The following is a 9412-nucleotide window of genomic DNA, read 5'->3' on the forward strand; positions in this document are numbered from 1 at the left end:
GGGGGTTTTGGCGTCTGCCCCCGGGGGACTGGGGGCAGCCGGTTCCCGGTGGCGGTGAGGAGAGTGTCTGGTACCGGTCAGCGCTGGGAACTGTGTTGGGGATGTGAAATTCAAGGTCTGGTGTTTCAGAGATGATGGGGTGTTGTTTTGTAAGCGTTTCTTCCATGCTGGCCGTAGAAAATGTCCTCAAAAATAACTCCAGCCTGCTCTGTGTAACTGTGGGTTTCAGGGATAGATTTGTTCTGGTTACAGAGCCCATTGGAGCTGGCAGGTCTTGGCGGGGCTTAACGTGGACAAAGCCAGCCAGAAGCTTCTAAATGGATAACTTGGGTTTAGTGCTGAAAGCAGGGTTGAATATAGCAGTCTGTCGTTGCTTAGTTATTCAAAATCAACTTAAAAGCTACTAGTTATTAAAGTGTATCTTTGTTACAGGAAGGCAATTGTAAGGCTCACTACAGCTGTGATGCACATCTGTTTGATGAAGAAGGCATCGCTTTGTCATAGTCATTTTCCAAAATTAGCTGGATTGAAAAGTAAGTATCTTTATTATACATTTTTAAGAAAATATTGAGTAACTCCACAGTATTTTTATGTTTTGGTTTGGTTTTTTATTTTCACGTTTTTTTTTAAACGTGTAACTGTGTAATGGTACATAGATTATAGCACTTGAATAAAACTTTTATCTTTTAATTAAGGTAAGAAAAAACATGACAGAAAAAGCAAGTGCAGATGATTTCCAAGTTCAGCATTTTCTCAAGAAGAAGAAGAAGAGAAAGCACAAAGAACACAGTGAGAAACATGAAAATGACGAAGGAGAAAGTATACAAAATGCAGAGCTCAGCCGTGCTTCTCCACTGCTGTTTGAAGATCGAGCAGCACAGAGTGGTGAAGGCCATAAAAAGAAGAAAAAACACAAAAACAAGGGAGAGAAGCAACAGTCTTTGTTAGATAATTCTTGTGTAGGACTGGAACATGAAATTGGTAATGAAACTGGGGTGGATGATTCCCGAAAGAAAAAGAAGAAGAAGAAGAAAAAGAAGTGGAAGTATGTGAATAGTACAGGTGAGCAAAGTGATGTAACTTATGTCACAGTAAATCAGTACAGCACTGAGAGTTGTCAGGAGATCGATGCTGATTATGTTTATTTAAACCAATCTGTTAAGAAGAAAAGAAAAGATAAATTACCTGAAGAGGATGAGGTGTATGAGGTGCCTACCTCAGAAACATGCGATAAAAATGACAGTAAAAAGTCAAAAAAGAAGAGGAAGAAGAAAAGACGCAGTAGTACCCAAGATATGCAGGAAGACACAGATGTAACCTTTGGCCAGTCACTGTTGTCATCACCAGAGCAAAACAGGCAGGGGGAAGACACAGTCTTGCCATTACCTACAGAAGAGCATGGTGTGGCAACGCCCCAGCAATGGCACAAAGATGGTGACTGTGATGATGCTTCTGCCATGAGTGAACATTCTATGGATGTATCTGCTCATTTTTCTAAGCCGACTAAAGCAGCTGATCAATCTCCTCAAAAAACTCCAGCGCGTGCTAAAAAGGCAAAAAAAATCAGCACTTCTGTCACGGAAGAAAGCTCTTTAGAATCTGATGTAATGTAAGTTCAGGTTTTGTTTGTGGTTTTGGTTTTGGGCTTATTTTTTTTTCATCCACCCCCCCATGTTTCGATCATATTATTTGGGTCCCAGATTTTTCTTCAGTCTGTTTTGTATGTGTTTTTAAAAACAACTTCAAAAACCATTATAGTATGTTGAGAAGTTATAGAGACCTACTTTATGAGCTTAGTTATCTTGCGAAGATACAATGAAAATTTGTGAAAATGCGTTAGTATTGCCTTCAATGTAGAATATTTTCTCCTATTTAAAAACTGTAGGTATAGAAATAACTTATGTGCAAGCAATTCGTATTTAGGAAAAAAGAAGGGGGGGGATGGATTTAATTTGTTAAATTTGTTATTTATAGTGAACATGCGCATTTTTACCAAGCAACTAGTAAGGTCAACTAAAGAATTTAATGTTCTGCGCAAGCCAATACTCATGCAAGTAGCTCTTGGTGCTTTTACAGTGTCTAGAACCCACAATAAGAGCACTAGTAAGCGACAGGTGGAAAAGTTCTGTGTTGCCAGGGTAGCAAGAGAGGCTATTTCTTCTGTATGTCTGTGTGTGAGAGCTTTGTGGGAAAGGTGTTGATTTTCAAAACTTCAGCAAGCTCTTTGAATATTGGAAGTATAGAAATTTGATAATTGCATCCGTGTTAAAAGGTGGAAATACAAGGGGATGGATGTGTGATGTATTCCTTGTTCTTTAGTTAATGAACATGTTAATTCTTTTAATGGTAGAGATATTAACAACATCTTTGTTTTGGAGCTTTAGTGGTGTATTTTATTTTACTCCTTTTTTTTTTGTTTTCCTATCAGGACACCAGAACCCTCAGCATCAACTACAAAGGAAGACCAGAATAGTTCCTTTACTGAAATGGCAGCCTCTGATGAGATTAGTCTGGATGATGAAGAGTTCCTGGACTCTACCATGTGTTCAATTGTGGATTTGGATACTGCAAAACAAGAATTGGAAGAGTTTATTCCTCATGTGAGGAACATATCGGACAGTTCAATCAGGAAGATGGCTGGAAGAGACTTAGCGAGGTTTAAACGGTTTAAAAAACAAGGTGAGTTCTCAAAATATTGTTGCAGTGAGGAAGGACTGTGCAGCTGTGTTAATGTTTTGACAGAGATAAGAGTTTGGTTTTGTATCATGTCTGTCTCATCTGTGGAGTCTATGGACATACTTTCTGCTTCGTAGCATCTTCCTCGTTATCAACTTATAGTCCAAAGCATATGCGTAAATTACCTGCTCCCGGTTCTTGTTTTGTCTGTTTTCAGATTTCTTTTTTCACCTTTAGAATTTGTTGATCTTTCATTTTCTGTTTGCTAAAACCTGAGATGTAATGCACAGGAGATGGTACTTGAGGTTTGCTATAATTTTTTTTTTTTATTAATAAAACTTTCTATGTATTTTAGGTATTGCTGTCAAGTTTGGCAGATTTTCCGAGAAGGAAAATAATCAGATCCGGAAAAATGTTGAAGAGTTCTTGTCGATTACTGGAATAGACAGTGCTGAAAAACTCCTGTTTACTTCAAGGTATCCAGAACATAAAGAAACGATCAGTCGCCTAAAAGCAGAACATCTTTTTTGTGAAAAACTTTGTAAGTATTTAAGTTCCTTCTCAAATAGCTGAATGTTACATTCCACAACCTGGTGATATCATGATGTATTTTCTAAAATAATTTTTCATTAAAAAGCACTGATGTTGCTAAATTTGGCTAAAAAGGAGCATGCTGCTGACAGTATGTAGTTGATGATCTGTACGGTATACTGTTCTTACTATCTTTTCTTGGGTAGGAGGAGTTTAAGGATGAAAGTATCATCATGACCAAACTTGCATTTGGGCTTTATGGCTTAAGGTGCACTATTTGCTAGGCTATAATTAAGCATAGTGACTTACTAATGGGAGGTGTGATTAAGTCCTGTCTGAAATTGTCAACTGTTTGAGAGCACATAAATAGGTGGCAGGTTTAAGACTGAGTGATGGCAGAAACTGAAAGAAATTAGGTTATTAGCCAAAGTAGTTAATTTTTCTTATGGCTAAGATTCTGTTTGCAGGAGGAGCATCTCTTCTTTTCCTCTTTCCTCATTTTGTTAGGCTTCTCTTGGCTAGAAAACATTCATACTTCTTATGGCAAACATGCTTGTTTTGTAACATCTCTGGTGGATCTGCTCACTGCACTTTCTCAGTGGCTTTCTGTTCTGTGTTTGTTCTGTATTGTTAGCATAGGCAAGACAGAGTAAATGACAACCTGTAATGGATTTGGATACTAGCATTTATTTAAGGATCAATGAGGCTATAGATTTGTTCCTCCCTGTTATTTCACACACAAAATCATTCCTTCTGCATCATCGCATTTGCCTGGTGTTGACTTTCCTTCCTATCTGGGAGATTGCTCCCGGTCTGGGACGATTGGGCAGAAAGTCATGTCAGTGCTATGCGAGTTGCTTGCAGTTACCTGTCCTGGGCGTTCCTGACCAAGACTGTTACGTGCTCCCAGGCCTCTCTGGATCTTTTCCTGCTTCAAGGATCTTTCCTTCAGCCAAGTTCTTTACTTTGTTTTTGCTGGATGCCCCCAGTCCTCGGTTTTCCCAGTCTAACTAGTGTATATGGGGAAGCACAAGATCTCATCAGCTTCTGATTGGTGGCTGTCTCTTGTCTCTCCGTTAATGGGAGTATTCAGTATGTTACTTGCATTTGATCCAGATGTTATCAAAATTTACAGACGGTCCATACAATCTGTAGCTAGTGAGTAACAGGTTTATGCTTGAGAGTTCAGAAGTTCAATTTCTGATATTCACCCCCGTGTATGCACAAACGTACACAGCTACCTGTCAGCATTCACATTCTTACCAGGGTTATAACAATTCCATCTTTAAAACTCCTCAGGAGATTCTGTTCAGACTATTTCCTGTGCAGTTACTGAAGTGTTCTCTTGAATGGAGAGAATCTACCGTTGGCAACACGGTCGTGAAAACCTATGTTGTTTGGTTTTGGTTTGGCTTTTTTAAAGTGGCCTCACCAGTGTGAGAAATGTTTCTTAAAAATGTATCATGTACCTTCTAGCTGAGGGCATACCACGACCCTGGAGGCTGATATATTATCGAGCAAGGAAGATATTTGACCCAAATAATTACAAAGGGAGGTAAGCAAGTAATTTGAGTTTCCGGATGCTAATATCAATCTCTGATGTTTATTTGTAGATTAAAAATGGATATAAATGGTGATCGTCTCTTCCGTTTGTGCCAGTTACTGTGACTTAATTGACAGTTCATTTTTCTGACTAGCCCTTATCAAGTCCTCTGTTCTAAAATGACTTGAAATGGTAGTGATGAGTAACATTGAAACACCTGTAAAGATTACAGCTCTTTTTGAAAGATATTGGAATAGTTTGAATTTGCAGCTGAAGCTGTGCCCATTTCTTCAACTAGGTATACCAAGGAAGAAAAAGAAAAATTAAAGAAGTATCATGCTCTGCATGGCAATGATTGGAAGAAGATTTCTGAGATGATGTCCCGTTCTAACCTCTCAGTTGCTATGAAATACTCTGAAATCAAGTCGGGTATGTAGTTTTAAGGAAAACAATTCATTATAGAGTGGATTTTTTCTTTAATGAATTTGTGGTGGTGTTTTTTTTCCCAGACCACTGATTTTATTTTCATACAGAAGGGAGAAGAACAGCCTCTGATAGAAAAGGGAAAGGAAGTGGATAAAAGATAGAAACTAGGGTTCAGTGCTATTCTTTAGTGATGAGGCTGAACTCCTTTCTTGAATCTGGTATGCAGAAAAGTTTCTGGGAAACGTGTTAAGAAGCTGGTCCTGTAAATAAGAATAATGCAAAGTGAATCATTTGCTCTTTTGCCTTTTTTTCCCTAATCATTTATGATAAATTATGTCTTAACCTTATTTTTCAATTTCAGCTATTAATTATGGTCCTTGGTCGAAGGAAGAGACCCAGAAGTTAATGCATGCAGTGGAGGAGGTGATTAGGAAAAGAATGGACATGGAAGATGCAAATTCTCTTTCCTCATCGGAAAAAAATAGAGATCTCTTGATTGAGCGTGAGAAACTGTACCAGAAATTACCATGGACTGAGATTGAAGCTAAAGTGGGAACTCGATATTGGAGACAGTGTAAACAGAAATGGTAAGTTTTTGTACTGAATTGAGATAGTAAAATGTCTTCTGGGGAATATTTAACTCCATTCTGCAAAACTGTTTGTGCCATGATGATTGTTTGGTAAGATAGGTAATAAATAGGTTGTAGACTACAGAAGAGGTGTTACAAATGTATCTGAGACAAATAAATAACTCTTTACTAGCTGTGCTAAGTTTTCTTTTTGCTGTGACAGTGAAGCCTGATTTCTGCTTCTCTGTGGCAGTGGTAGCATCTTGCAGACACTTCCTTTTGATGCTTGGAATGTCTTGAAATGATAGAAACCTTTTTTTTGTGTGTTTTCAAAGGACTACAATTTTAACAAACAAGATGACCAAAGGGCAGCAGTTATATAGAGGGACCAAAGGATTACAGGCCAAGATCAATCTTATTAAAAGGTACAGTTCAGAGTTACTGGAATGTTTTTGTACCTCCTACTGTTCTGAGTTGTGTTTACAAAAGCTTGCCGGGTGAGAAGGGCATGCCTGCAGTTTCATACAGGTTTCGCAACAGCTCTTTCTTTGGACAAAATGTCCTGTGACTTCTGACTGGGGGAGCTGTGAGCATTGTTGAATTGTTTCTTGAATTCTGCCTACAAACTGCTTCTGTATTATATTAACAGATTGTATGAAATGAAAGCGGAGGATGCTAATGAAGTAAACTGGGAAGAACTCAGTAATACTATTGGGTAAACTTTTTTCTCTCTTTTTATGGATATAAAGGATAGTTGAAGCAGACAGTCTTAAAAATTCCACAAAGGAATTGAAGATCTTAGACCTCTGCAACGATAGAAAATGTCACTTAGTTTGGCAACACACAGTTGTATGTCCTGGCATAGGACTGAGCAATAAACCATGCCTGTAAGCTCTGACACTTAATTCTAACCGCTTCAGGCAACCTTTATGGTATTCCCAGTACTTTTCTGTGTACTAAAACTGTGTTTTGTTGTCTGTGCTGAAGGTTTTCATAAAAGACTTTTCCAGGCGTTAATCAGCACACAGGAATAAGGCACATTTACAGGAATGTATAACACAATATAATAGTCGTCTTCCAAACAAAGTGTTGAATATGAAATTACCAGTACTGTGAATGCTATACTTCCTTTACAGTGCTTTTGTTTTCTTTCTCCACATACTTTCAGTTTCATTTACTATTTCTTTTCACTGAATGTTTAATACATATGTATAATGGCATGGATTTGGTTCTTAACTTCAAGGGGAACTGCTGTCTTGAAAATCTGTTTTGATTAGGATTTTAAATCCATCCCTCCTACCTAAAGCTAAGATACTGGTTGACTGGCGTCACTCTCATGAATGGATAACTCAGTAACAACTAAATTTTGTAGTAGTTCGTTGCACCACTAATTCTTTGAACTTTTCTCTTTTCAGAGATGTCCCTAGGGCCTATGTTCAAGCAAAATTTTATAAGCTAAAAGTCTCCTGTGTCCCTTTTTGGCAAAAAAAGACTTTTTCTGGTCAGTATCCCAGGTGTTTGTATATACTCCTTAAGGTTTTTGCTTGAATCTAAGAGGATATGTATTCTAGTCTAATTCCTGCTTAATTACCTTTCCCCTAAGTAAATTGGCTAAGATCTCAGGCTTTATACTTATTTTACTAAATGCTTTTTTTAAATTTTAATAACAGTTTACTTTCAATGGCATCTTCATGCAGTGCTTATCAGCCTCTTCTCTTTAATCCATTGGCTTTAAAAGTTTTATGACTGTGCTTATTTAGTTTATCTTTGCATGTGTGTATTTCTGATCTACCCCGCAGCCACTGTGCTTACTATGGAATAGTGAGATTTTTTACATTCAACACTGACAAAATAATTCCTGTCTGTGAGATCCTGTTTCCCCTAGGCATTCAGTTCCCCTGGAGATCCAATTAAGACTGCCTTTGTTTTCTTTTTTCAAAGAAATTATTGATTATCTTTTTGAAGAGAAACTTCCAGAACTTGAAGAAAAGTTAGAGAAAAGGAAAGGGAAACACCTTAGTAGTGACAACTCAACAGCCAGGCGACAGAAGAAGGCTTTCCGACTCAGTGACATTTTTGACTCCAGTGAAGAGAGTGATTAATTGACTGCCTTAAAAACAATTCCTAGTCTGCATGTTTAACTGCAAAATGGATCTGGTTGTAAGTGGGTGCAGATCAACAACTGCAGGTACACAGGCTCTCTAATAATGGAAAAAGTAAAGATATGCATGCCTGATTTTCTTGTTTCATATTGAAGACTAAGGTAAATACAGCTTTTTGTGCCGCCTTTTTATTACCTTAATTTGGTTCTGGTTTCAGAAGTCTTTTTTTTTTTTTTTTTTTTTTTTTTAAGCATCCACATTGCTTTCTGAATGTCTCAAAACCAGTATGTTTTCCAGTGCTTTGCTTTCTATGGAATTCAAAGCTGCTGTTTACCCTTTTTGCATGAACTTGGTTTTCAGAACTTGAATGAATTTTAACAATTAAAAAAAAAAAACAACTTAATGGAATTGGGAAAAGGCTTTCAGTTTGCTTTTTAAATCTCTATAGTAAACAAATTAAGACATCTGTGTTGATGGAAACGGAACAACATTGAGGTGGTTTTTTTTTTTAACAGATACCCTGTTCTTAAAAGCAACTGATTTTTATTTCTGGTGTAGACTTCTTTTATCAGCCCTTCTAGAGAAAAGAGGTATTTGTCCGTTACTATTCATAAATTGTAATGTCATTTCATACTAACCAGAACAATGCATTTAAAATGTTTTTTTTATTGTTTGGAATAGAGAGACAAAATGGAAAGTGTGTATATATATACATACATACATATATATTTTTATTGTGCTAAGGAGAATTTCTACATTTTAATAAGAAAGTTAAGGGTAAGATGGAGGTTGTAGTCATGTTGCTGTATGATGTTTTTAACTATGCCTAGAGTGCTTATTTGTAAATTGACCAAATGAATGTAAAAGAAAAGAGCTTTCTGTGCATGTAAAGTATCTGTATGGCTTGTTTATATTTCCTGTTAGAAAGTAAAGATGACTTGGTCTCTGACATACTGCTTTTTGATGGTCATTTCGATTAGTGAGAATTTCCTCCTTTAATTTTAATAATTGTCATTGAAAATGCAGAACTTTAAATGTCTTGCAATAAAGGCATTGTTGGGGGTTCTTATGGACATATAGCAAAGGATGTTAAATGGGAATTTTCCGTATTTAACTATAGTTTGGCTTTAATCTCTCTGAAGATAGAAAACAATGTGATTTTTGTGGGACAGACAGGACACCCCATGGGATCAGCCACCTGTGTAAGGGTAAGTTTTCCAGCCAAGAGGTGAAATGGAGAGGGGAAAACGTGCCAGCTCCCTTGCACTGAGGGCTTTGACTTGCTTCTGTTGCCTTACGGGTTTGGAGATTAAAAGCTGAAGAACTTGAATTTCTGAAATGAAGCGGTTTATATTTTTCAAGTTTTTTTTCCTAGAAGATGGAGGTCCTCTGGATTTTCTGCAGGCTAGAGCACAAACGATTGCATAGTTGTAGAGTTCTGTAGAGTAGATCTCACAGAAATAAACTACCTCCATAATGAGATTTGTTTTATCCTTTGCATTGAAGGGAAACTTCTAAAGGAAGACTTTTGCTGATGCATTATTTTGCAGAGAAACTGCTATTAA

The 9412-nt window shown here is 37.2% G+C and overlaps 1 protein-coding gene across 2 annotated transcripts; it reads left to right on the forward strand.

Moving 5' to 3' along the window:
- Window positions 1-7: 7 nt before the first annotated feature.
- Window positions 8-8796, forward strand: TTF1 (transcription termination factor 1). 2 transcript variants are annotated; one of them, XM_009636840.2, is made up of 12 exons: window positions 8-115; window positions 433-533; window positions 696-1609; window positions 2429-2679; window positions 3032-3217; window positions 4684-4762; window positions 5049-5179; window positions 5538-5763; window positions 6081-6170; window positions 6395-6460; window positions 7161-7246; window positions 7687-8796. In XM_009636840.2, exons 3-12 carry the CDS (start codon window positions 708-710, stop codon window positions 7845-7847), a joined length of 2178 nt encoding a protein of 725 aa, XP_009635135.1. In that variant the 5' UTR covers window positions 8-115; window positions 433-533; window positions 696-707; the 3' UTR covers window positions 7848-8796. The 2 variants fall into 2 exon arrangements, with proteins under 2 accessions (XP_009635135.1, XP_035748293.1); XM_035892400.1 differs by lacking the exon at window positions 6395-6460.
- The last annotated feature ends 616 nt before the right edge of the window (window positions 8797-9412 follow it).

This window comes from Egretta garzetta, unplaced genomic scaffold (genome assembly GCF_000687185.1).
Source record: "Egretta garzetta isolate BGI_Z169 unplaced genomic scaffold, ASM68718v1 scaffold814, whole genome shotgun sequence".
In the NCBI taxonomy this organism is placed as follows: Eukaryota; Metazoa; Chordata; class Aves; order Pelecaniformes; family Ardeidae; genus Egretta; species Egretta garzetta.